This window comes from Pongo abelii, chromosome 10, assembly GCF_028885655.2.
Source record: "Pongo abelii isolate AG06213 chromosome 10, NHGRI_mPonAbe1-v2.0_pri, whole genome shotgun sequence".
Taxonomy (NCBI): domain Eukaryota; kingdom Metazoa; phylum Chordata; class Mammalia; order Primates; family Hominidae; genus Pongo; species Pongo abelii.
The window spans coordinates 107,818,418-107,846,368 of record NC_071995.2 but is presented as its reverse complement, the minus strand read 5'-3'; the positions used below and the strand labels follow the sequence as shown (position 1 = coordinate 107,846,368).

The following is a 27,951-nucleotide window of genomic DNA, read 5'->3' as shown; positions in this document are numbered from 1 at the left end:
TCACTAAAAGTGGGGTAACTGAACTTTATGTTCTTGATGTGATGCAAGAGAAAACAGAAAAACATCTTCAAAGTATTCCTGCCAAGGATCTGCACTTGAATTGATTCAAGCCTCTTGACCTAGTACTTATTTATAGGTACAGAAGAACATGTTACATGACACTTGGAAGATGCAATCAGCCAAATCCAGAATATGGAAAATTCTACGGGACAAATGACCCAGTTTCAATAAGTAACTGGCATTTAATGAAGGGAGTTTCTGATTATTACAGATGAGAAGAGACTTAAGAGAACCCCTGTGGGTCCTGATTCGAATAAAACCATTCAAAGACATCTTTGAGCCACCTGGAGGACAGTCAGCATGAACTAGGTACTAGATTAAGGAATTATCATTCATTCTGTTAGATAGATATAATTATGGCAATGGTTTAAAAAAAAAAACTTGTGTCTTTTAGAGATGTGTGCTAAAGTATTATGGGGAAAACAGTGTGATATCTGGCTGTGAGAATTGCTTGAAAATACTCTGGGGGCCAGGTGCAGTGGCTCACATCTATAATCCCAGCACTTTGGGAGGTCAAGGCAGGAGGATCGCTTGAGCCCAGGAGTTCAAGACCAGCCCAAGCAACATGGCAAATCCTGTTACCTAAAAAATAAAAATTAAAAAAAAAAAAATTAGCCAGGCGTGGTGGCGTGTCCCTGTAGTCCCAGCTACTCTGAAGGCTGAGGTGGGAGCCCAGGGTAGCAGAGGCTGCAGTGAGCCGAGATCGTGCCACTGCACTCCAGCCTGGGCGACAGAGCGAGACCCTGTCTCTTTTTTTTTTTTGAGACAGAGTCTCACTCTGTCAGCCGGGCTGGAGTGTAGTGGCACAATCTTGGCTCACTGCAACCTCTGCCTCCCAGGTTCAAAAGATTCTCCTGCCTCAGCCTCCTGAGTAGTTGGGATTACAGGTGCATGCCACCAGGCCCGGCTAATTTTTGTATTTTTTGTAGAGATGGGGTTTTTCCATGTTGGCCAGGCTGGTCTCAAACTCCTGGCCTCGAGTGATCTGCCCGCCTCGGCCTCCCAAAGTGCTGGAATTACAGATGTGAGCCACCACACCCGGCCTAAGACCCTGTCTCTTAAAACAAGCAAATAAACAAACAAACAAACAAAACTCTGGAGCTCTAATTAATAATATGCATGTTGAAGTATTCAAGGATAAAGACACTGATATCTGCAATTTACAGGTGACAAATACAGAAAAATGGTAATGGCAGAATCTAATCAGGGGTATATAGGCATCCGCTATAAAATTCTTTCAACTTGTATGTTTAAAATTTTTTTTTTTTTTTTTTTTTTTGAGATGGAGTCTCGCTCTGTCGCCCAGGCTGGAGTGCAGTGGTGCGATCTCGGCTCACTGCAAGCTCCGCCTCCCGGGTTCATGCCATTCTCCTGCCTCAGCCTCCCGAGTAGCTGGGACTACAGGCACCCACCACCATGCCTGGCTAATTTTTTGTATTTTTAGTAGAGACGGGGTTTCACCGGGTTAGCCAGGATGGTCTCGATCTCCTGACCTCGTGATCTGCCCGCCTCGGCCCCCCAAAGTGCTGGGATTACAGGCGCGAGCCACTGCACCCAGCCTAAATTTTTTTATAATAAAATGTTGGGGGAATAATATAGGGAAAATGGGTATAGGAAGATGAAACTAGAAGGGCAGAAAGGCAATGGTTATTGAAGCTGGCTGATGAATGCATTGGGGGACCACTGTGCTATTTACTCTGCTTCTGAAGGTGTTAAAAAAAAAGGTCAACTTTTTTCCTATACCAAAAAGTTAAAAAGTTCATAAAATACAGTGTAAGTACCCACCAGCTGATTGAAACCTGAATATTAATAGCTAATACTTATGAGTACTAATTTGTGCTAGGCTCCGTATTCAGCATCCTTTTTTTGTTTTTGAGACAATGTCTGACTCTGTCGCCCAGGCTGGAGTGTAGTGGCACAATCATAGCTCATTGCAGCCTTGAATTCCTGGGCTCAAGCAATCCCCCTCCTTGGCCTCCCAAAGCACTGGGATTACAGGCATGTACCACCACACCCAGCGAAATTTTTTATATTTTGTAGAGACAGGGACTCAAGCAATCCTCCCGCCTTGGCCTCCCAAAGCACTGGGATTACAGCCATGAACCACCATACCCGGCCTATATAAAGTATTTTATAATCATTGTCTCATTCCACCTTGTGAGACCAGTACCAGGGGAAGCCTTGTTTTATTGATGAGGAAGTTCTGGGTTCGAGAAGTTGAAGTGACGCAAAGTCACTCACCTGGGTAGTAAGCAGATGAAATGAATTTCACCTTTTTAATGATTGCTCACTGCACACCTTCCCATGGGCTACACGGCCCTGGCAAACCAGCCTCTGCCACACTGACCCCTCTACATTCCTCTGCACATGCTGCCTGGAATGTTCTGGAATGTTCTTCCTCTCCCTGCCCCCATTTCTGTCATTTGCATGGTTGTCTCTTGCTCTTTTTCTGATGGTTGGCTTCAGTGTCCCCACCTCAAACCCACCCTGATACTCAGTGGTCTTATTCTGTAGGACACGTGCCATTCATCACGTGCTGACCTGACTCTGTGCATTCACCAATGAGTTTATGCCTCTTCTCCACTGGAATAGAAGCTTCCTAAGGGCAAGGACTGGCTCTGTCTTGCTCTGGGCTCTCCAGCACAGTGCCCAGCACACAGAAGTGGCAGAGTCAGTGAACACTTGCTGGAGGCCTGCACCCAGCTAAGCTGTGTCTGTGCCACCCCCACCCCTGCTGCCTACCTGGGGAATCCTCCTGCTCCACTGAGGATGGGGCTGGGAGTGGCCAGGTGAGGCCCTGAGCACAGGCATCTGCACGGCTGTTGAACCCCTGCTGCCTGCTCCCTCGTACTGCTGTATCAGGGGCCTCCAGAGACACCATGGAACACCATGCTCTTGCTCTATGCCCCACGCTTCCCTGACCTCTTCCTCCTGGCACTCATCATAGGTTGTAGTTATGTGGGTCATTATTACACATCTACCAGTGTCCCCCACTAGAAGGTAAGATCTGTGAGAGCAGGCAAGGCTTAAAACCCAGAGGGGCACAGATTTATCATCAATTTCTGACTTCATCTCCCCCTACCCCTTCCCCAATCTATTTGTGACTCTGAAAATAGGGTTCTTTTGTAACTCCAGTATAGATACACTGGGAGGCATATAGTAGTCCCTCAAGGAACCCATAAAAGCATGTTGAATAAGAATGAAAGCTGGCAGGTGTGGTCTCTCATGCCTGTAATCCCAGCACTTTGGGAGGCCTAGGTGGGCAGATCACTTGAGGTCAGGAGTTCGAGACCAGCCTGGCCAACATGGTGAAACCCTGTTTCTACTAAAAATACAAAAATTAGCCGAGTGTGGTGATATGTGCCTGTGGTCCCAGCTATTTGGGAGGCTGAGGTAGGAGAATCGCTTGAACCTGGGAGGTGGAGGTTGCAGTGAGCTGAGATCATACCACTGCACCCCAGCCTGGGCAACAGAGCAAGACTATGTCTCAAAAAAATAAAAAAGAAAGCTGATATTTGTTGAGCACCACCTACACACTGAGTCTTATGCTGTGCACTTTGTGTGTGTTATCTCTTTAAATGTTCACAAAAATGATAAGATGAGGCACAGAGAGAAAGTCTGTTGTTCAGAGTCACATCATTGAGTGGCAGAGCTGGGCCGCCCGGGCTGGGCCCTCCAGCTCCAGGTGTGCACGTGTGTGGCACACGTGTGTGGGTGTGTTTTCTTCATCCCTTCCCCTATGCCCACCATTGCCTCACTCCAAGTCTGAGCTAGTACAACAGCCTGTTAGTAGAATTTATTCTAGTTTCTCCCTGTTCAAATTCATCCAGAACCCTGGGAGACAGTGCTCTATTTACACACACACACACATACACACACACATGCACGCACATACACATTCACGCACATACACATGCACACACACACCCCTTGCACCCTGCTCAAGAGCTCGAGCCTGTGAACCTCATCCACTCCATGGTCCTGCCTCCCAGGATCCTGTAAGGAGATGAGGAAGGCATGAAATGAAACGGTTCCATGTTTTGCAAGAGGTGGCTATGAATACCAATCCTGAAAGATGGTCCCCACCCTTGCCAAAAAATAACATTTCTAGGGCCAAATCCAATGTCACATCTTGGAGAGTTCCACTGCATTTAGCATAGTAAAGGCTCTGAGAAGTCCTGCTGTAAACCACAGGCAGCCTGGTGTTTCCCAAACTGATTGGCCCTGGAGGCCTGTTTCCACCTTGCATGGGCAGCTCTCCACATCAGCAGAGCTCCAAAAGCCTCACTTTGTGGGGAGTATGGAAATAAAAGACCGAAGCCTCCCTTATAACACAGCAGAGAAAGCCTTCTAGGTCAGTTAGGAGGGGCATGTCCAACAACTGATTATTCTATAATAGCTAGTATTGAAGTCTGTGGCTGATTTGCTTCTAAATAGAAAGGAGAGTGTGTTCAAGTTGTCCTCTGATATCACCTTCACTCATTATTTAATTTAAAAATATGGAGCTTAATTAGTTCAACAGGGGTGGTGCCAAATCCTTTAATCCTTTTTTTTTTTTTTTTAGATGGAGTCTCGCTCTGTTGCCCAGGCTGGAGTGCAGTGGCGCAATCTCGGCTTGCTGCAACCTCTGCTTCCCAGGTTCAAGTGATTCTCCTGCCTCAGCCTCCCAAGTAGCTGGGATTACAGGCACACCACCATAACTGGCTAATTTTTTTATTTTTAGTAGAGACAGGGTTTTTGCCATGTTGGTCAGGCTGGCCTTGAACTCCTGACCTCAAGTGATCTGCCTGCCTCAGCCTCCCAATGTGCTGGGATTATAGGCGTGAGCCACCGAGCCCAGTCTCAAAATCTTTTTTTTTTTTTTTTGAGACAGAGTCTTGCTCTGTTGCCCAGGTTGGAGTACAGTGGCACCATCTCGGTTCACTGCAAGCTCCACCTCCTGTGTTCAAGTGGTTCTCCTACCTCAGCCTCCCAAGTCGCTGGGATTACAGGCACTAGCCACCAAACCCAGCTAATTTTTGTATTTTTAGTAGAGAAAAGGTTTCACCATGTTGGCCAGCTGGTCTCAAACTCCTGACCTCAAGTGATCTAGCTCCTCAGCCTCCCAAAGTGCTGGGATTACAGGCGTGAGCCACTGTGTCTGGCCTGAAGGGACCTTTTCTATGTGTAGTTGTTTTCTGGGGCCCCAGCATGGGTCAGAGTGGCTAAGGTATGAGCCCAGAGAGCAGGACTTCTAGAGTACAGCAGACCTGGGTGGAGGCTTTGCCATTTGTTATCTGATTGGCCTGAGCCCATCATGGAAATTCTCTGAACCTTGGTTTCCTGGCCTATGGAATGGAATAAATAAAATCTCCTTCCTAGGATTGTTCTCAAAACTATGTGAGATCCCATAATTATTATGAATACCTGGGGTATGCCAACTACCCAATAATCAATACCTTGGTTTCTCTGCTGTGCCCAGCCTGGATTCTCTGATACAAGGATCCCTGGATTCCTGGAATAAATGAACACGGTCTATCTTCCTAGAAAATCACCTTACTCTACGGTCATAAATTTACCATTATCATTGCAAACAGAGAGATCTATTAGGATAGGATATGAAATGTGCATGCATTTTTTCAGATCAAATGCAAGATTTCTAACTGTGTTTCCTGGTTTCCCTGGGTACAGGTGAACTCTACTTTGAAGTAAGAAGTCACTGAATCACAAATTCAGAGGAAGCATGAGAACTAGGTATTCCAGGCTGGGTGCAGTGGCTCATGCCGGTAATCCCAGCACTTTGGGAGGCCAAGGTGAGCAGATCACTTGAGGTCAGGAGTTCGAGACCAGCCTGGCCAACATGGCAAAACCCCATCTCTACTAAAAATACAAAAATTAGCTGGGCGAGGTAGTGCTTGCCTGCAATCCCAGCTACTCGGGAGACTGAGACTGAGGAATTGCTTGAACCTGGGAGGCAGGGGTTGCAGTCAGCTGAGATTGTGCCATCGCACTCCAGCCTGGGTGACAGGAAGAGACTCTGTCTCAAAAAAAAAAAAAAAAAAAAAAAAAAGAACAAAGTCAAAGTTTCTACTGGGATAAGACTTCAAGGAAACCTCCATTTCAAAATATTAAAATGTTTATTTCCCCATGAAGATTGGGTATCTCATTTAATGTAATATTCAAATTTCTGTCTCAGACCTAAAGGTGTTGAAAGTATGAGCGAGTTTACACAACACCTGAGCAGGAGCAAATAAAACTCTTAAGAGCTTCTGAAAGAAAGTTACAGATTAGAGATATTTTCATCTCTAAATCACATGAATTAGGATTGGCTGGGTCTTTCCACTTAAAACTTGGAGAAGTCATAAAAAGAAATCTTGTAAAGAACTCCGTGTCACTATTAGCAGAAACACACAATTTATAAAATGATATCTTTGGCCGGGCGTGGTGGCTCACGCCTGTAATCCCAGCACTTTGGGAGGCCGAGGCGGGCGGATCACTTGAGGTCAGGAGATCAAGACCATCCTGGCTAACACAGTGAAACCCCGTCTCTACTAAAAATACAAAAAAAAATTAGCCGGGGGTGGTGGCAGGCGCCTCTAGTCCCAGCTACTTGGGAGGCTGAGGCAGGAGAATGGCGTGAACCGGGTAGGCGGAGCTTGCAGTGAACACTCCATCTCTAATAATAATAATAATAATAATAATAATATCTTCACCTTTCAGTTTTTAAATTGCAAGTCCCATGTCCCGGGAATTCCCCAGTCCTGGGCAAATTGGGATGGTTGGTCACCCAACCTATATATGGATGCCCATTGATATTAAAAAATAAAAGTAATCACAATAGACATGAGGGAGATAGTTGTGTACAGTGTGAGTGTACAGAATAAAAGGTCTGGGGGGTTTATACCAAAATGTGCACAGTGGCTACCTGGAGGAGGAGGGTTAGACAGGAACAACAGAGCAAGGAGACTTTTGCACGGTGCTGAGTGACTTTTTAATTTGCATATTATTTTGGAATGCATTTTTTAAACATTTCAAGAAAGTCATGTCTTCCTAGGAATATAGGATATAGGACAACTACAAACACTTTACTCCTAGTCTCCTTTTTTTCTTTTTCTTTTTTTTTTTTCTTTTGAGACAGAGTCTTGCTCTGTCAGTCAGGCTGGAATGCAGTGGCACGATTTTAGCTCACTGCAACCCCCACCTCCTGGGTTCAAGTGATTCTCCTGACTCAGCCTCCCAAGTAGCTGGGATTACAGGCACCCACCACCACATCTGGCTAATTTTTATATGTTTAGTAGAGATGGGGTTTCACCATGTTGGCCAGGCTGGTCTCGAATTCCTGACCTCAAGTGATCCACCCGCCTCTGCCTCCCAAAGTGCTGGGTGGCATGAGCCACCGCACCCGGCCTTAGTCTGTTTAAAAAAAAAAAAAAAAGAACAACCATTTGAGGAAACAGAAACAGAATATTATTCCTTAAGACAGTAGCTTTGGAGGCAAAAAAACAAAAAACATAGAATTGTTTATAAAAGGTTCTGGAACTTATATGGGAGCATGTCCAGGGATCCACACCAGCATTTATAGAAGCAAAGAAAGGCCCTTCTCTTTCATCTGCATTACATTTCGAGGTCTTCTGATCAGCTTCCTTCAAACATGACAGGAGTCGTTTTTCCCCTGGGGACCCCAAGTGCATGCCTTCAGACACGGTCTGCTCTCACTATACATTGGGTTCGAATTTACCTGGACGTTGGCAGAATGGTCCGGACCCCGGGGAGGGGCGAGCTGACTTACCACTTTATTCTGCCGCTTTTCTCTTGCCATGTCCTCCCCACCGTGCATTCAGGGTTACATTTTCCAGGTTCCTTGTTTGCCGAGGGCCTGAATCTAAGCCTGCTAGCTGCTTACTCTGGGGACTGCAAATGTCACTTTTAGATTAACCGGCCCCTGCTGTTTAAAAATATCCCTGGAGCACTTAACCTTCAAAGCAGCAACAACCCAGGGCAAAGACGAGAAAGATCCCACGTCAAACCACTTGCGCAGCCCTGGCTACTCCTGGGAGAGTTCTGCTATCTGCCTTTTAATCCCATAACTCGCTTTATTTCATAATTCTTAGCTATTGAAGCCAAGAGGCATCTAAAGTCCGTGTTGTCGTAAGCAGTAGGCAGAAAGTCATTTGGCCCTCCTGTGACATGCTGAAAATTAACTGCCTACAGGTGTTGGTCATTTGAGAAAGAAGCCCACAGTGAAAACCGTGAATGAGAAGCTGATCGCTAGTAGGTCACCTGGCTTCTCTCCCCTGAAAAGATTTGGCGAAACCCTCTCTAATCACGCCACTTAATGGAATGTTTCCAATTTCTTGTGACTTCGGGATAAAAGAAAAAAACGGCTCCATTCCCACATTCTCATTCAGGGTCGACTGGCTCTTGCTAGGGTTGAGCAGAGAAGAGGAAATTCAGCACACGCTGCAGTTACACAGTGTTCTGCAACGTGGGGAGGGCTGGCATGTGGGACAAAGGTCGCCTCCAAGGCCCAACTGGAGCAGCCCAGCCAACTAGGCAGCAGGAAAGCGGAGACCACATAGGAGCACATTGTGCTCAGGCAACAGGCAAGGTGGAACAGCAGTTCAGTGGCCCCACCTCCTGCCAACAAGGATGGCCTTACTAAACAGCAAGTGGAGAAACCGGCGAGAGCACTGAGCACGGGATCTGTGCAAAATGGTTTAAATGCAAATTGCTGCTGGGGCTGGTGCAGCCTGTTCATAGCTACTTCGTTTCTGGGCTTATTTTCCAATAAGGAACAGTCATTGAATATTGGACTTCTTGGGATTTTCTCCACTGGACTTGGAAGCATGTGCTCTGGAAACCTCAGCGTTATCAGCTATAACCCCACAGCACCAGGTACATGTTACAGGAACCGGGGGTGAAGGAATGCAGGTCAAATGCTTGCACAATGCCCGGCCCGTGTCATATGTTCTGTAGCCACAGTAGCCCTTGTGATGGCTCTTAGACTATTTATTAAGACAATGAAAGAGGTGACCCTCAAACAAACCTATGTTTCCAGGGAGAGCCATCTGTGATTCAAGGACTTTTTTATAAAATTCCATTGAAAAAAAATTCTTAGGCTTCTAACTTCATGACATGAAAAAAAAATTCTTTCCCAATGATTCCAAATAATCATGATCTAGGCAGGGTGTTGACAGTGGCAGGACTATTAGGCTTTGAAATCAAGCTGATGTGGGTTCGAATCCTCCCTCCATTAGCCGTGACTTTGAGCAAATGGCTGAGCTTCAGTGTCCTGATCAACTACTTCACCATATGGGTGAGAAAATGAAATGATTTATATTGAGCTTCTGGCACAGGGGCTTGCTCATGACAAGCCCTTAATATCTTTCTAATGAAATTCATTACTTTCAAAAAGACTAGACATACCCACATATACAGATGAAGAACTCTGCAGTGATTCAGTTCTCCCTAGACACTATCTCTTTAAGACACAGGTATTTTCCAGAATATAATTGGAAGGCTTGAAACCAAAGTTATTCATAAACTCTTTCCATCAAACACAAGAACGGTAATAGAAATATATTTCTTCAAACAGCTGTTAGTTTCAGAAAGTCACAGGTATCAAGTTACATTTTTTGTTTTGTTTTGTTTTAGAAATAGGATCTTGCTCTGTTGCCCAGGCTGGATGGAGTGCAGTGGCATGATCATAGCTCACTGCAGCCTCGAACTCCTGGGCTCAAATGATCCTCCTGCCTCAGCTTCCCAAGTAGCTAGAACTACAGGCACACACCACCCCTGGCTAATTAAAAAAAAAAAAATTTTTTTTTTAGAGACAAGGTCTCGTTATGTTGCCCAGGTTGGTCTTGAACTCCTGGCCTAAAGTGATCTTCTTGCCTCGCCTTCTAAAGCACTGGGATTACAGGTGTGAGCCACTGTGTTGGCCCCCAAAAAATTATTAAGTGACCACATGGTCTAACAAAACAAGGCACCTGGAAAGAAATCACCAGTCCTGCTGCAAACCAGACCCTCTATGAGAATTCAGATGCCTTCCCCAACCAATTAAATCAGAATTTCCAGGGATGGGGTCTGGCTTTTGCATGTTTTAGCTTCCCTAGGCTGGAGGAGCACTAGCTTCATGTTGGAAGGCTCCCTACCTTCCTCTCCCACACCCTCACCCCAAACATCATTAAGAGAGACAAAAGAACATACTATATACACAACTAACAAGCAGAGAACAAAAATTATTGATCTCCTGGTCTGCTCCGCTCACCAATATTTATATTTCCAAGCATATTTCAAAAACTTAAAAAATTGGTTCCCTAGCCTGGGCAATTTAGCAAGACCCCATTTCTATTAAAAACTTAGCCAGGTATGGTGGTGCATACCAGTGGTCCCAGCTGCTCAGGAGGCTGAGGCAGGAGGATCACCTGAACCCAGGAAATTGAGGCTGCAGTGAGCCATGACTGAGTCACTGCACTCCATCCTAAGCCACAGAGTGAGACTCTATCTCAAAAAAAAAAAGAAAAAAAAAATTGGTTCCCATTGACTTAAACTACAAAGGAACTTCCTGTTGTCAGACCCAAATTACAGTGTCAGAAGGACTCTAAAGAAGGAGGCCATCTCCAGCAGAGGAATGTTCTAGCTTTCCTCAGCTTGAGTCAGCACAAGTCAGCATGTGAGGTCTTTTCAAAGTAACCCAGAGCACCTCCCTGCAACCTGTTTTTCCTTGTAAATCTTGAAGGTTTGGCAAGGATGAAAAGCCAACACCACACGCATACGCCAAAAAGTTTGCTTCTCCGCCAAACATCTTTGCTAAGTCTTTTATATGAGAAGCAAACTGAAGCAGAAAGTGAATTTGAACAGAGATATATTATCTAATAACGCAAGCATACTAGCAACATGCTAAAGTCTATCTTTAAAACATGCAAACAATTTACAGTCCCTGACCTTGCCCTGCTGGACGTAGATCAAAAGCAGGCAGTGACTTTCACACAATTAATTATTTTATAACTGGATGTTTCCAGTACAACATTTGCTAATAACTGACTTCCTTGTGTTACCAATTCCAAAAGCTTTCAGAGATCTCCCTAACTCACCTGAAAAGGGAGGAAACAGGAATCGTTAGGCCACATTCTCAGAAGCCTCCCAAACCTTGCCACGTGGAACCTTCCAGCTCCACATCCAGCACGTGGGTCCTGCCTTTGCAGAGGCAGGCTCCTCAGTGTTGAATGCTCTTGCTCCTCTTCATGGCCTGGAAAGTTCAATATCCACTCAGACATTCCCTCCACTGGGAAATTTCTTCTTTCCTGGGCTGACCCAGCCATTGCTGCCTTTTTGTTCCCACCGCACTGACAGTGAGTACACACAGGGGTCTGCAGACTGTGGCTCCAGTTGCCTGTTTTCCAATAGCTCCCAAGCTAGGAGTGGTTTTTACATTTGTTAAATGCTTAGGAAAAAAAAAAGATTTCGTGACACATGAAATCATATTAAACACAAATTTCAGTGTCCATAAATAATAAAGTTTTATTGGAACACAGCCTCACCCGTTCCTGTACATTTTGCCCACGGCCGCTTTCTCTGCAGTGAGTTGTTGAGCAGTTCCCACGGAGAACGGGTAACTGCAAACCCTCAAATATTTACCATCTGACCCTTCACAGAAAGTTTGCCAACCCCTGACCCAAAAGGCTAAGACTGCCTTTTATGCATCTTTGCATACTGAGTGCAGGAATATAGCAGACTTAACACATGAAAAAAGTAACTACCACATAGCTAAGAGTTCATCAAAATGAGTTGCCTGGTTGGTTTTTTTTTTTTTTTTTTTTGAGACGGAATTTTGTTCTTGTGCTCTTGTTGCCCAGTCTGGAGTGCAATGGTGCGATTTCCCGGGTTCAAGTGATTCTCCTGCCTCAGCCTCCCAAGTAGCTGGGATTACAGGCATGTGCCACCACGCCCGGCTAATTTTGTATTTTTAGTAGAGACAGGGTTTCTCCATGCTGGTCAGGCTGGTCTTGAACTCCCAACCTCAGGTGATCCACCCACCTCGGCCACCCAAAGTGCTGGGATTACAGGCGTGAGCCACCACACCTGGCTGAGTTGCCTAGTTTCTAAAGAATCAGTAATTAAATTTTTGGAGGGTCATGGACCCAGAAGCTGCTCTGTGTACTGTTTAAAGTGTCACCACATGACTAAAGTTCAATATATATACATATATATTGAATATACACACATATACATTGAATATATATACATATATATTGAATATACATACATATACATTGAATATATATACACATATATTGAATATACATATATATTGAATATATACATATAGATATACATACATATTGAATATACATACATGTTATATAGATACACATACATATATATTGAATATACATATATATTGAACTTATATACATATATAGTCAATATACGTATATTGAACTTTTGTATATATTATATAGAAATGTATGTATATATATTTAAAACCCAAATAATTGTGTTTTGAATTATTCCTGGAAACTCGGAGCTCACTGCTCCCCCTACCGGCAGCGCTGCACCGGGAGAGAGAGAAGTGTGAAAAGCTAACTGGTGGAGAACAATTATCCCTTCACTTCTCCCTTGGCTAAGAGAGTCCACTGTTGTTTAGAGGAAGATTCCAAAGTTACCAGAGGGCAAATCGACCGTGCATCCTCCTCCCGTGAAAGCCGGCTTGCTGACCCCAAAATGTAGAATGATAAACCCTTCCCTACATAGATAAGGAAAGGAAGCAGTATTTTCAAGCAAACTCTGGTCTCCCTCCCTGCCCTTTTAAGAAATGCATTTGCTAGTCTCGAGGTTCTGGCTGGATGCATTCTTTCTTGCCCATTTAGTTAAAAGCTTCTCTACTAAAAGTACAAAAATTAGCCGGGCGTGGTAGTGCATGCTTGCAATCCCAGCTACTTGGGAGGCTGAGGTGGGAGGATTGCTTGACCCCTGGAAGCAGAGGTTGCAGTGAGCCGAGATCGCGCCACTGTACTCCAGCCTCAGCGACAGTGAGACTCCCTCTCAAAAAAAAAAAAAAGAAAAAAAAAACACCACAATTGTGGCTTCTTTCTTCGGACACCGGGGGATCCCACAGATCATCCTGACAGCCCCCACTACCTGAGCCTGGGCTGCGGGCCAGTGCGTCATCAGGGAGTCTTCCTGGAGCCCTGGCCTCACTTCCGAGTTCCAGATGTCTCGGAGTCTAGAAACACGGGCTGAGCGGGGGATGCTGGAGGCTCCCCTTGATCGTCACAGGGCTTGGCAGAACGTAGCCACGACGGGCACGCCACGTTCCCCGAAGAAATGCTTTCCTCAGGCCGTTACCCCCCCGTCTGAGGTCTCGGCTGGCAGCCGGTGCTCCACGGTGCTCGGAGTTGGGGCGCTGCTCCAGGCTGGGGGTTGGGCCGCTCCACTGAGCGACAGGGCGGGGAGGAGGGGCAAGGGCGGCCCCTCCTGCAGACAATGGTTGCTATGAGAACCCTGGGAGGCGCCAAGGGCAAGGGCAGCCCAAGGACGTCCATGGATGCCCCAGCCTGGATGCACAAATGACACTTGCACAAAACAAACTTTTAACAAAGGACACTTGCACAAAACAAACTTTTAACAAACTTTTATTAACAAACCTCGCGTAGGGCCAACTCTAAACCGACTAACAGCAAAAACAGCATTGCTAAAAAGATCAAGGATGGAGGTGCAGACCCAATAAAGATTGTCTCTTAAAAAAGGATTGGGAAAAAAAAAAAAAATATATATATATATATATGCATGAGTACTTTTTAAAAAACTAAAACTTTCCAGTGTTGCAGAAAAAAATATCCCAAAGTGATTTCAGTCGGTTAAAAAAAACAGTACGTGGCAGTCTGTGCTGCCTTAAAAACCCCAACTGGACATAACCCTAGGAGAAAATTACCCCACCCCATAAAGACAAAATTCCCTTTTCTCCTCTTCCTTGTTCAAATTCCACTGCTTATTCCACCAACACCCAAGGAATAACAAGACCTAGCTTACTTCTTTCGGTCCCTTATCTGATAAGGCTCACAGCAATCTTAACCTCTACTACAATCAGGAAATTGAGCCCTAATTTCTGGGCCAGATTCTGGAAAGTTGCAGAACATCCTTATGCTGCGAGGGGCCTGAGGACTCCTTCAAAGATCAAGGGGGCAGTGGAACTGGCAGAGGCTGGCATGCCTGCCCTGCAGGGCTGAGACAAGAGGACCTTTCTAAGCAAAAACACCCCAACATCTGTCACTGAAAGTCTAACCAGGCAAAACCAAGGAGCAGCAGGCGCCAAACTAGAGCTGTGCCTGAAAGGTGCACATCTCCCCCGTTTCGCCATAAAGGCAAGGGAGATAAAGAGAGCCAACTGAGTATTTGACCTCATCTGTCTTCTGAGAAGTCTGCGTATTTTAGGCCGAAGCCACGTTGCAGAGAAAGACATTTGGTCAAAGGGTAGCCTTTGTTGTTTGTGGTTGGATACAGCTGCCATTCCTGGACAGCCTGGTTTGTGGCTGCTTTCTGGAAGCTTTTCCCCCTTATGCAGAGTACTTAAGAATTAATAGGAAAATTTTCAGTGGAACTTCGTAACTGACAAATACGTTAACAGCAGCTTCTCAAAGGCCACCCCTCAGCTGATGATCACAGCTCCTTCCAGTCGATGGGCTTCTTGCCAGACTTCTGCAGCAGCTCATTGGTCTTTGAAAAGTGTCTACATCCAAAGAACCCTCTATACACTGACAAAGGGGAGGGATGAGCCGTCTGTAGTACATGGTGCCGCTTCTGAAAAAGATCAAGAATAAAAGGTGGCAAATTTGGGACTTTTTAAAAAAAAATTTTTTTTTTTTTGAGACGGAGTCTTGCTCTGTCCCCAGGCTGGAGTGCAGTGGCGTGATCTTGACTCACTGCAACCTCCGCCTCCCAGGTTCAAGCAATTCTCCTGCCTCAGCCTCCCAAGTAGCTGGGATTACAGGTGTGTGCCACCATGCCCAGCTAATTTTTGTATTTTTAGTAGAGATGGGGTTTCACCATATTGGCCAGGATGGTCTCGATCTCTAGACCTCGTGATCTGCTCGCCTTGGCCTCCCAAAGTGCTGGGATTACAGGTGTGAGCCACCATGCCCGGCCGGGACTTTTTTTTCCTTTTTTTTTTTTTAAAAAAAAGAAAGGACTGTGGCTGTTGCACTTTAAGACCCTGTGCAATTCCCCTTTGCCCTCTACATTCTCTCCCTTCCAAAGTGGAGCATTCAGCATTTGCATTAGAACATTAGTCCATTTGTTGAGCAACTACCTACCTTTGCCAGGCTCTGAGATGCAAAGAGGACCACCCTCTGCCTTCAAATTGGCAATTATCTGTGCAATTTTCAAGTGCCCCTATCGTACAGCCAGCAATTTCCACTGCTAAGACTGTATTTGCTAAAGGACACCATGATGCGTACACACACAGATAAACTCAACTTATTAATACAATGGATGGGGGTTAACATCTTGGAAAACCCATCCTAAGTAGAAAATATCCTAAGTTGAAGATATATTTATGACATATAACCTGCTTAACATCATAGCTTAACCTACCCTACCTTAAACATGCTCAGACACCTACATTAGCCTACAGCTGGGCAAAACAAAGCTTCTTTTACAACGAAGTGTTTAGTACCTCATGTAACTCATTGAACACTGTACTGAAAGTGAAAAACAGAATGGGGCCAGTCACAGTGGCTTACACCTGTAATCCCAGTGCTTTGGGAGGCCAAGGTAGGAGGACTGCTGGGATCAGGAGTTTACAACCAACTGAGGCAACATAGTGAGACCCTATCTCTACAGAAAAATTAAAAAGTTAGCCAAGTGTGATGGCATGCACCTGTAGTCCTAGCTACACAGGAGAATGAGGTGGGAGGATCACTTGAGCCCAGGAGTTCGAGGCTGCAAAAAGCTATAATCGTGCCACTGCACTCCAGCCTGGGTGACAGAGCAAGATCTTTATTTTTATTTTTAATTTTTTGAGATGGGGTCTTACTCTCATCCAGGCTAGAGTGTAGTGGCATGACTGTGGCCCACTGTAGCCTCCACCTCCCAGGCTCAAGTGACTCTCCCACCTCAGCCTCCTGAGTACCTGGGACCACAGGTGCGTGCCACCACTACAGGCTAATTTTTTGTGTTTTTTTAGAGACAAGGTCTCACTATGTTGCCCAGGCTGTTCTCAAACCCCTGAGCTCAAGTGATCCACCACCTTGGCCTCTCAAAGTGTTGGGATTACAGGCGTGAGCCACTGCTCCCAGCCAAAAGACCTTGTCTCTTAAAGAAAGAAAAAAAAACAACAACAATGTGTGAGTGCTCAAAGTATGGTTATACACCATTGTAAAGTCGAAAAAAAATCAACTCAAACTTCATAAGCCAGGGACCAGTTGTACCTACACAATTAGGAACATATAAAGGGACTCACTGACACACTGCTTATGCCAGCTAAAACCTAGTATACAATTCAGTGTTATAGAACTGGCTAAATGTATTTTTCTAAAGTTCTTACAATGTAACACCACATAACTCCTAGAAAAACATGCAAAAGATAAATATACTGATGAGATGACCTCCAAAACGTATTAAGTGAACAAAATGCAAAATAATTTCATTTTTAAAAAACTTTAGAAAAATACCCAAGACACTGTATTTAGCAGTTCCTTTAAGAGAAAGAAATAGTGGAAGCCATTTACTTTCCATTTTGTGCCTTTCTGAACTCTCTGAATAGTCTTACAGCTCCTAAGAAGGAAGAATTAAAAAACAAAAACAAAAACAAAAAATCTCGCCACAGAAATGGAATAGTTGGCCAGGCGTGGTGGCTCACACCTGTAATCCCAGCACTTTGGGAGGCTGAGGTGGGTGGATCACCTAAGGTCAGGAGTTCAAGACCAGCCTGACCAACATGAAGAAACCCTATCTCTACTAAAAACACAAAATTAGCTGGACGTGGTGGCATATGTCTGTAATCCCAGCTACTCAGGAGGCTGAGGCAAGAGAATCACTTGAACCCAGGAGAGGGAGGTTGCAGTGAACTGAGATTGCGCCATTGCACTCCAGCCTGGGAAACAAGAGTGAAACTGTCTCAAAAAAAAAAAAAAAAAAAAGGAATAGTCAGCGGCCAGGTGTGGTAGTTCACGCCTGTAATCCCAGCACTTTGGGAGACCGAGGCAGGAGGATCCTTTAAGTTCGGGGGTTCAAGACCAGCCTAGGCAACGTGGTGAAACTCTGTCTCTACAAAAAAAAATACAAAAATTAGCCAGGTGTGGTGGCGCACACCTGTGGTCCCTGCTACTCAGGAGGCTAAGCTGGGAGGATTGCTTGAGCCTGGGAGGTTGAGGCCGCAGTGAGTTGAGATCAAGCCAGTGCATTCCAGCCTGGGTGATGAGCTAGACCCTGTCTCAAAAGAAAAAAAGCAATAGTCATACATCACCTAATGACAAGGATGCATTTTGAGAAGTGTGTTGTTAGGCAATTTCACTGCTATCCATACACCATAGGGCATCTTTACACAAACCCCAATGGGATAACCTACCACTACGCACCTAGGCTATATAGTGTAGCTTATTGCTCCTGGTCTACAAACCTGTGCAGCGTGTTCCTACTGTACTGAATACTGTAGGCAACTGTGACACAATGGTAGGCATTTGTGTATCTAAACATAGAAAAGATGCAGTAAAAATATTATATATATATATATGTATTTTTTTTTGAGATGAAGTCTCACTCTGTTGCCAGGCTGGAGTGCAGTGGCATGATCTCAGCTAACTGCAACCTCTGCCTCCCGGGTTCAAGCAATTCTCCTGCCTCAGCCTCCCAAGTAGCTGGGACTACAGGCACATGCCGCCACACCTGGCTAAGTTTTTGTATTTTAGTAGAGACTGGGTTTCACCATGTTGCCCAGGCTGGTCTCAAACTCCTGAGCTCAGACAATCCACTTGCCTCGGGCTCCCAAAGTGCTGGGGTAACAGGCATGAGCCACCACACCCGGCCACAATATTATAATCTTATGGGACTATCATCGTATATGCAGTTTATGACTGAAACATCATTATGTGGCAAATGACTACTTTGATTTTTTTAAAAATATCAACTATAGTTATTTTAACAGGGAGATACAGACCATTTTTGTTTTCCTCTTCTCTTCTGTATAGAAAAACTAACGAACACATCACTGTTTCTCAAAACACTCCTGCCTTCAAGGGGCTGAGTCCAGGAAGGGTGATGAGGGGTGATGACTAAAGCCAGGCAATCCAGTGTGGTTAAGAGCACAGAGCCTGGAGTCAGACTGCCCGGGGTCGAGGCCTACCTCTACCACTCAGTAGCTGTACCACAGGGAAGTTGCTGCAACTCTAAGCTGCTTCAGTTTTCATCTGTAGACTGGGAATAACAATAGTGCCCAGCTTATGAAGTTACTGTGACCAATCAAATGAGGATCACAGGTGCTGAGTGTGATAAGAAGTCATGCACACCAAATGCTGAACACACACGCAAGCAGCACAGGCCCCTGTAAATGTCAGCCCTGCAGAGCTCTAAAGAATCCCAGAAGAAAATGACCTCCACACTGTAGGCAGAGCAAGCAGGATATGCAAAGGTAGGGAAGTGGGGCACCGTGAAAAAGTAAAGGGGAATGGGTCAGCCTAGGGATCGGAGTGCAAAGAGGGATAGAGTTAAGTCTGGGAGGCCGATTGGGGGCCACCCTCCTACCCCCATGAAATCAGATCTTCAGCCTAAGGCAAGGCCTTCCAGGGAGAAAGCATCAGAACCCTCCAGGCAAGATCAGATGAGGGCCTGAATGAAGGCAAAGGTGGTCAGGCAGGGATAGATTTGGAGGGGGAAGAAGGAACACAGATATGAATGACTGACTGCATATGGGAAGGGGGAAAAAAGGACAGAAGAGGGGAGAAAGAGAGGTAGGCAGGTGTCAGTAATAGAATCAGATCTGCCTGGACAACTGGGCAGATGATGGTGCTTTTTGCTGCTAGGGAGTGCAAAGGAGCAAGTTTAGTGAAGCATGGATGAGAAAAGGAGAAACTTCGTTTGGAAAATGTTGAATTTGGCATGTTTATGGGGCAGTAGTAAGAAGGTACTCCATAGATCAGGAGAGACACTAGGCTGGAGATATACAATTTGGCTTTAATGACCAAGCTAGTTTAACAACTGTTTACTTTCAGACCAAACCATGATTAAACATTACTGGGGAAGAGCAACACTGGCCGTAAACCTCCCTAAGGGATAAAGATTAGCAATTACTCTCACACACACTTCTTACATACCTAGATCATTACATCTTAGCAGTTCATACCAGTCAGCTCTTAGGTCACTCATACAAGTGTATGCCTACCTCAAAGCCTTTCTGAGAGTTAAGTAAGATTCTGCATGCAAAGTACTCAACCTGGTCAGGTGCGGTGGCTCACATCTGTAATCCCAGCACTTTGGGAGACCAAGATGGGAGGATCGCTTGAGGTCAGGAGTTCAAGACCAGCCTTGTCAACATGGTGAAACCCAGTCTCTACTAAAAATAAAACATATTAGCTGGGTGTGGTGGCAGGCAACTGTAATCCTAGCTACTCGGGAGGCTGAGGCAGGAGAAGTGTTTGAACCCAGGAGGCGGAGGTTGCAGTGAGCTGAGGTCGTGCCACTGCACTCCAGCCTGGGCGACAGAGAAAGACTCTGTCTCAAAAAACAAAAGTGCTCAACCTAGTACCCACACAAGGTAGGGGTTGAATATATGTGCGCATTTCTGATACCCCCGTTACCTCCTGCTGATACACCAAAAACTATTGTCAGGTTACCTCTGCTAAGCCCTTGCCTTCGATCATTGAAGCATTTACTCTATAATTTCTCCCCCACCCAATGTCTCTCCCATTTGCCAGGGATGAACACATCCCGGCTCGTCTCCTTCCCACCCCATCTCTCCCTCCCCCACTCTGCGGCTCTCCATTAAGCCTTCATCTCTAGTCCATCACGGTTCTCCTGGAGAAAGATGATGGTGACTCATGCCTGAGGGGCAGCAGTGGCGAATGAGAAGCAGTAGACTGGGGTGTTTTGGGAGGCAGAGTTGATGGGATTTACTGATGGAATGGAGGATTCAAGGATGACTTTAAGGTCTCTGATTTCCACAACCAGGTGTAGAAGTGCTTCAGTAAGTGAAGGGGAAGAAGGGAGGTAGCAGATAGGGGGAAGATGCAGGGAGGGGAGCCACTGGTTTGGTCGTGTTGGGTATCTGCAATTAGACCTTGGGGTTAATAATGATCACTGATAGGCCGGGTGTGGTGGCTCATGCCTGTAATCCTAGCACTTTGGAGGCTGAGGAGGACAGATTACTTGAGGTCAGGAGTTCAAAACCAGCCTGGCCAACATGGTGAAACCCCATCTCTACTAAAAAATACAAAAAAATTAGCTGGGTGTGGTGGCGGGCACCTATAATCCCAGCTACTCAGGAGGCTGAGGCAGAATCACTTAAACCCAGGAGGCGGAGGTTGCAGTGAGCCAAAATCGCACCACTGCACTCCAGCCTGGGTGACAGAGCAAGACTCCATCTTAAAAACAAAAACAAAAACAAAAAACCCAGAAACAAAACAATAATGATCACTGATAGTATTTTCATGGGCAAGTTAAATTCGTGATTGAGTGGAATTCTTTGTGTTTTCTATATGCTCCCAAATTTCTTGGAAGCCAGAAACATGCCTCATCCATCACTTGTTAAGTGAATGGTACCCAGGGACTTGTATCTTGTAGACACCAAGTTCATGCCTACAGCACCAACTGCATTCAGTCACAAGTTGGCCAGTTGCTTTCCTCACACACAACTCATCACTCCTATAATTTGTCCAAATTCTTCTCAGTTTTCAATGGGAAACCCTTATAACAGGCCTAAGGGAAAATAAAAGTTATTTTATAACATGGATTTTCCAGGACCAAACACAGCAGGAACTCCTAGAATACTTTACATTGTTTTTATAGTGTTAAAAAAAAAAAACAAAACATACCCTATCGATGGCACTGCCCTTCTTCTGAGCATAAGAGCCCCAGAGCAAGAAAACAAGGCCATTCGAGTTCTGATTTAGCCAGGACACAACTGCATCGGTGAATTGCTCCCAGCCTCGCTCCTTATGAGAGTTGGCTTGATGGGCCCGAACAGTGAGGACAGCGTTGAGTAAGAGAACACCTACACACATGAGAGAAATAGGTTAAATGTAGGCTCAGGCAAATCAGCCCAATACCCAGCAACAGGAGCTAAATCCATGATGAAACCAGTGCTTAATGGGATCCAGTGTAGCAAGCTGTGCTTCCCTGCTGCAGCCAGCATAATGGCAGCAGCCACTACCATCAATAATGGAGTCGGGGCCAGGCGTGGTGGCTTATGCCTGTAATCCCAGCACTTTGGGAGGCCGAGTCGGGCAGATCACCTGAGGTCAGGAGTTCGAGACCAGCCTGGCCAACATGGTGAAACCCTGTCTCTACTAAAAATACATTAAAAAATTAGCCAGGTATGGTGGCTCATGCCTGTGGTCCCAGCTACTCGGGAGGCTGAGGCATGAGAATCGCCTGAACCTGGGAGGCAGAGGTTGCAGTAAGCTGAGATTGCACCACTGCACTCTAGCCTGGGCAACAGAGTGAGACTCAGTCTCAAAAAAAAAAAAAAAAAAAATCTAGCAGTGGCTGGCTTACCTTGCTTGGCCCACCCAGATAAATCTCCATGGCCAGGATGAACAAAACCCTCTATGTCTGTAGACAGCTCTTTATAAATGTTCTCCAAACTGAAAGCAAGCCATAAGAAAAACAAAAAACAGAATCTTAAGCATAATTTTGAAAGCTCAGTAACATCTAAGACATGTGAAAAGGTTGGAGGTTATAGCCAGCCTTGGAAGGGACACTGGCACATATGGCACCGATTAATGAGATCAACACTGCCAGTCCTCCTTCTAACAGGTGACTCTGCCAAAGACCTTTACTTTAGTCTGTGCTTGGATTTAACAGCACTCTGGAAAACCTAAGTAAATCAACCCAGCAGTTATAACCCAGACCCCCACTGTTGCTCAGGGACAGTTTTCTGTCCTTAGTATATTTATGTATATCATACACCAAATCCTCCAAAAGCAGTGGTTTTTTTTTTTTTTTTTTTTGTCTCGCTGTGTCGCCCAGGCTAGAGCGCAGTAGCACGATCTTGGCTCACTGCAACCTCCGCCTCCTGGGATCCAGTGATTCTCCTGCCTCAGCCTCCCGAGTACCTGGGATTACAGGCACCCGCCACCGCGTCTGGCTAATTTTTGTATTTTTTAGTAGAGACAGGGTTTCACCATCTTGGCCAGGCTGGTCTTGAACTCCTGACCTCGTGATCCACCTGCCTCAGCCTCCCAAAGTGCTGGGATTACAGGCGTGAGCCACTGTGCCCGGCCCAAAGCAGTAGTTCTTAACCAGGGGTGATTTTACCCCCCAAGGGACTTTTGGCAATGACTGCACATTTTTCATTATCACGAGCTGGGGGTTGCTCCTGGCTTCCAGTGGCAGAGGCCAGGGATGTGGCACAAGATCCTGCAATAGCACAGGACTCCTCTCCTACTCCACAACAAAGAATGACTCAGCCCCAAATGTCAACGGTGCTGAGGCCGAGAAATCCTCCTCTGAGGCTAGTGAATAGTGCCCCAGATAGTCCCACTTGTAATAAGCTAAGTACGCATCTGAAAGGAATCACGTCTGGACTGCAGTCACCTGTAAAGCAACTGTACCTGGGCGGAGGCGGAACAGGCCTCTGAACACTAAAGCAGAGCCCGTGAGCTTGATTAGGTCCATGATATGGATCCTGTCCCAGGATGACAACCTTCACCTGTGAACCACCAGGGGTCAGGAATTAAACAATACTGTAATGTAAGCAGCACAGATCCTGCCTCAAACAAACATGAACAAAACAAATAAAACACTTCTATGGCATAGATTGCTAATAGCAGAGTTGCTGGTCAAAGGCTAAGCGTATTTTAAACTTGTAAAGATATGTACCTAGCTGCTTTTTTAATTTTTTGAGACAGGGTTTTGCTCTGTTGCTCAGGCTTAAGTGCAGTGGTGCCATCACAGCTCATGGCAGCCTCGCCCTCCTGGGCTCAAGTGGTCCTCCCACCTGAGCCTCCAGAGTAGCTGGCCCCACAGGAGCACACCACTATGCCCACCTAATTTTTTTTTTTTACTTTTTGTAGAGACACGGCCTCCCTTATGTTGCTGAGGCTGGTCTCAACCTCCTGAGATCAAGGGATCCTCCCTCCTTGGCCTCCCAAAATGCTGGGATTACAGGCATGAGCCACTGTGCCTAGCCTCCAGTTACTTTTCAATGAATTAAAGCAATTCAGGGCTGGGCGCGGTGGCTCACGCCTGTAATCCCAGCACTTTGGGAGGCTGAGGCAGGCAGATCACGAGGTCAAGATATCGAAACCATCTGGCCAACATGGTGAAACCTCATCTCTACTAAAAATACAAAAATTAGCTGGGTGTGGTGGCGCGCACCTGTAGTCCCAGCTACTCGGGAGGCTGAGGCAGGAGAATCGCTTGAACCCAGGGGGCGGAGGTTGCAGCGAGCCAAGATCACGCCACTGCACTCTAGCCTGGCAACAGAGCAAGACTCCGTCTCAAAAAAAAAAAAAAAAAGCAGTTCAGATTTCCCACCAGCAGCATATGAGGGTGTCTGCTCCCCTATATCCTCTAACAGGTGGAGCCAGAAGAGAATGAGGTCAGATCGAAAGGGCCATGGGAGTAGGTGGCAAGAGACAATGAAATGAAATGAGCCTGTCACGGGAGGTGTTGAAACATAGGCCGCCTTGTCCTTTCCATCCAGGGCCCACCCACCTAGTCTTCATTCTCAAGCTTCTGCCCATTGCATTCTTAGAATCTTCCTCCACAGCTGACATACTCTATCCAGAATCCAGCTCCAGATGTTCCATGACCAGGAGGCTTTTGGGGACCTCTTGTCCCTCCCCTTGGTGTTCACACCATGCCAACATATTCTCTTGTGAAGCAACTCTCCCAATGCTGGTCTATCAAGAAGCCCTGCTGTCCCATCTGATCCTCATAGGTTTGAAACTGGTTTTTGAGCATTCTCTCAAAATACTCCCTTAAGTATTCCCTGTTTATACTGATCACTGGTATTCAGAATAGGGCATTCAAACAAGAAGCAAACTAGTATTGATCTTAATAGGATTTAATTTAGCTTCAAAACCGAAGAGCTAGATTCTAAATTCTTACTCTAAAATTAAGCTTACGAGATTTTCTAAGTATCAGGTGTGGCTGCCTTATCAAGATGATTTATTCACCTATTTCACTTCTATGTCATTTCACAGATATTCATTAAATCACAAGATTCTTGCCCCAGTTTACAAAATGGGGGAGGAAAACGGGTAAGAAACCTAAAAGTCTAGTGTCAGCAGGTCTAAATGCATCATAGCAGCTCAGAGGAAAACTGGATCACAGAGGTGGCAGGCAACAGACTTCAAGGAGGTGCCACAGAGGCATCTACTTGATTTTTAAGAGACAGAAGTGGGGAGGGGTTTGCCACACTGTCCAGCTCCGGAATGGGAGAGTGGGAGGTGGAGGCAAGGCTGAGAGGTAGGACGTGGCCCTATTAAAGAGGGTTTCTCTGTTTTCATAGTTCAATAGTGAGGAGCCACGGTTTTTTGTTTTTGTTTTGAGACAGGGTCTGGCTCTGTCACCTAGGCTGCAGTGCAGTGGTGTGATCTCGGCTCACTGCAACCTTCGCCTCCTGGGCTCACGCGATTTTCCCACCTCAGCCTCCCAATTAGCTGGAATTACAGGTGTGCGCCACCATGCCTGGCTAATTTTTGTATTTTAGGAGAGACCAGGTTTCACTGGCCAGGCTGGTCTTGAACTCCTGACCTCAAATGATCCTCCCACTTTGGCCTCCCAAAGTGCTGGGATTACAGGCATGAGCCACCGTGCCCAGCCCCACGAACTTTTGAACACAAGATGGATGAGAGCCGCCAACCAGCAACTGTTGTGTAAGACAAACTAAAGCAAAGGGATCTGATAACAGAACCACAAAACTGTTTAGGCCAGAAGTCAAGAGCTTGAAAGTGCTAACTATAAGGCAGTGTGGTCAGGTCAAGGTGGGGTTGACTATAACAAGCTGCAAAAGATTTAACTGCTTTGTGTGTCAGTTTGAATTTCACCACCACCATAATATCTAACACTGCGGGAGGTTAGTTTCAGGATTTTTAAAAAATACAAGAAATAAGAGCACAAGATGTACACAGTTTTCCTTTTTGCCGCATAAATACCACGTAGTAAACATTAAAAAGAGTAAATACAGGCTGAAATACAGTCAGCCAAACCTCGGGATTTCAGTGTTTTATTTACTACCGAATGATGGACTGTGGCTTAACTCCAGTGTCCCTAATTTAAAAATACTATTTGACTCCTTCTCCCCAATAAAAATTATCAACAAGTTGTACTTACATCTTTTATGTCACACATCTGGGTCCAGGTGAAGACTTGGTGTGGGGGTGGATAAACAGTGTAATGCTTTCTTTCTTCTGCAACAAATCCCATTAGCTGATTTAAAGATAAACTAGACTTAAAATCAGATTCTCATTGGAAACCATAAAAATGCAATAAGAAAGCTTCTAGTGCAAGTTATTTGGAACATCATTAGTTCTTTGTCATGTTTTATGTCCAAATTCTTTTAAAAAACAACAAAAACAGTGCCTGCCCCCCACCTAAGTGGTTCAATCAGGTCAATTCCCTGCCTCTTTCTCTGGGCTGGGTCCTGACAGTGCCACTCCTCCCGGGTTTTTAAAGCTGAAGCCAGGTTTCATTCAGGATGGTTGGTGGTTTTACTACGCCAGCCTTTCCTGGACAATAGACTATGTGACTTAAATGAATCCATCATATCATCTCGCGGGTCGTTAACAACTTTAACCAATATAAAGCTGCAGACTGAAACATCATGGCTTTCTTTTACCCACTTTTTGAGTAAAGAACGTTGAAGGGGGTACAACCCAAGCCTACGGCGGCTACGCTAACAAGACAAAGGGCCGGCAGCCTCCACATTTCCCCATACGGAAGGTGCATTTCCATATTTACCTTGATAAAATACGGTTTCCCGAACTCCCCGCTGAGGTGCTTCTTCCAGCTCTCTCCAAAGCCCACGGGCACGTTGCGGGCCGCGAGTCTGAGCAGGGCCGCGGCCTTGTTCCTCTGGATCCGGTCCAACTGCTCGGCACTCAGCGGCGAGGAGGGCGGCGTCCCGGACTCCTCCTGCCCAGCCGGGGCCTTCTTGGCTGGGATGGCCTGCAAGGGGTCCCCGCAGAGGCGGCTCAAGAGCTGCAGCGGCCCCTTCCCAGGCGTCCGCAGCTTCCGGCCCAACCCCCACGGCCCAAGGCAGAAGACGCCCATTTGTGGAACAGGTCCCAGCAAAAGCAGACTATAAGAGCCCAGGGCTGGGCCCGGTCCGGGAATTGGGAATTAGGTTCTAAACTGGAGCGGGGAGAGGGGCTGGGAGGCGCCCTGTGGCTTCCCGAGGAGCGTCGCGGGGATTGGGCACCCTGCACCAAGGTGCCCCGCCCCCGCCAGACTCGCCCCGCCCCGCCGCGTCCCCACGTGGCCTTTTCGCGGCAAAAAACCTCCCTCTGGGTCCTGCCCCCTCTCCCCTCTGATTGGACAGCGCACCGAGCCAGGCGGGCCTACGGCGCGCGGATTGGCGCCATGGGCCCCGAGGCGCGTCCCCATTGGCTGGCCCTTCAGCATGGCGGCCCATGGGGGACAGCGGCGGCTATTTTGAACACGTGGAGGCTATTTGGAAAGCACGGCCCGGGTTTACTGAGTCAGAGGCGCGCTCCTGCACGCCCTCATCAGGCGGGGTCCACTGCCTTCCTCCCACTTCATCCCCCAGCCCCGGCCCCACGCCGCGCCTCACCGCCGCATCTCCGCTTTCCTCAGGCACCCCAGCCACGCCGGTCCCCAGGACGGCCGGCTCGGGGCTGGGGGCGCGTCGCTTCCTGGCGGGGCTAGGGGAGAAAAAGGAGTAGAGCGTCTTCTGGCCGATCATCCCGGAGCTGAGGAGGCAGCGAACGCGCGCCACCCGGGAACCCGCGAGGCTAGCCCTTGCTGTGGCGGTCAGCAATTGGCGCCAAGCGGCCCGCGCATGCTCCGAGCGGGGGGCTTTGCTGGGGGCGGGGGGGCGGTGGAAGGCCCAGTGCGCATGTGCGAGAGAGGCTGGAGTGCAACGCCCCTGAGAGGAGGTGGGGCGTGCAACGGTACCCGGGGGACTATTCTTTTATTCGCTTTGTGCCTTCAGCCCACCTCTGCTCTTTGGACAGGCTCTTCAGGCTCAGCTGCAAGAAGAAAAGACTGGTCGGGCGCGGTGGCCTGCGCCTGTAATCCTAGCGCTTTGGGAGGCCCAGGCGGGAGGATCGCTTGAGGCCAGAGGGTCGGAGCTGTAGTGAGCTTTGATCGCGCCAATGCACTCCAGGCCTGGGCGACAGAGCGAGACCCTGTCTCTCGGTGGGGTGGGGTCGAGGGGAAGAAAAGTACCAGCCCCTTAGAGGGGTGTTGTGGGAGTGCAATGAACAATATAATAATATTGTCCGGGCTTGATGGCTCACGTCTGTAATCCCAGCACTGTAATCCGAGGCGTCTCAAAAACAAACAAATACTATTATATTTTGTGTGTGTGTTTTGTTTTTGAGACAGAGTCTTGCTCTGTCGCCCAGGCTGGAATGCAGTGGTGTGATCTCAGCCCACTGCAACCTCCGCCTCCCGGATTCAAGCGATTGTCGTGCCTCAGCTAGGATTACAGGTGCGCGCCACCACGCCTGGCTAATTTTTCTATTTTTAGTAGAGACAGGGTTTCACTATGTTTGCCCAGGTGTGTTT

At 46.8% G+C, this 27,951-nt stretch overlaps 2 protein-coding genes across 5 annotated transcripts in view; both read right to left on the bottom strand.

Annotated features, from left to right (window-relative positions):
• The window catches only part of ACACB (acetyl-CoA carboxylase beta), a 157,720-nt gene extending 144,151 nt beyond the window's left edge, over positions 1–13,569 (bottom strand). Inside the window, exons 1-2 of one of the 2 annotated variants that reach the window (XM_024257188.3) lie at positions 13,183–13,569; positions 11,136–11,290 (exon numbers count right to left, since the gene is read on the bottom strand). The gene's annotated coding sequence lies outside the window, so the exon portion shown is untranslated. Of the gene's footprint in view, positions 1–11,135; positions 12,290–13,182 lie in introns of those variants that run through there. The other variant, XM_063711885.1, reaches the window with a different exon arrangement.
• Positions 13,570–13,660: 91 nt separating this feature from the next.
• UNG (uracil DNA glycosylase) lies at positions 13,661–27,221 on the bottom strand. Of its 3 annotated transcripts, XR_010135618.1 has the most exons (8): positions 26,993–27,214; positions 26,161–26,367; positions 25,534–25,629; positions 22,806–22,903; positions 21,748–21,836; positions 21,066–21,244; positions 19,469–19,588; positions 14,777–14,841 (listed from the first exon to the last, which is right to left on the bottom strand). XR_010135618.1 is itself a non-coding variant. In XM_024256010.3 (7 exons), exons 1-7 carry the CDS (start codon positions 27,122–27,124, stop codon positions 14,701–14,703), a joined length of 942 nt encoding a protein of 313 aa, XP_024111778.1. In that variant the 5' UTR covers positions 27,125–27,221; the 3' UTR covers positions 13,661–14,700.
• Between the last annotated feature and the right edge of the window lie 730 nt (positions 27,222–27,951).

Coding starts and splice junctions, on each gene's coding strand:
- UNG (XM_024256010.3), bottom strand. CDS start 27,124: ATGATCGGCCAGAAGACGCTCTACTCCTTTTTCTCCCCTAGCCCCGCC. Junction 21,837..22,805: donor CCTGTTCCGCCTCCGCCCAG/GTACAGTTGCTT, acceptor GCTTGCTTTCAG/TTTGGAGAACATTTATAAAG. Junction 21,245..21,747: donor ATCTGGGTGGGCCAAGCAAG/GTAAGCCAGCCA, acceptor TCATGTGTGTAG/GTGTTCTCTTACTCAACGCT.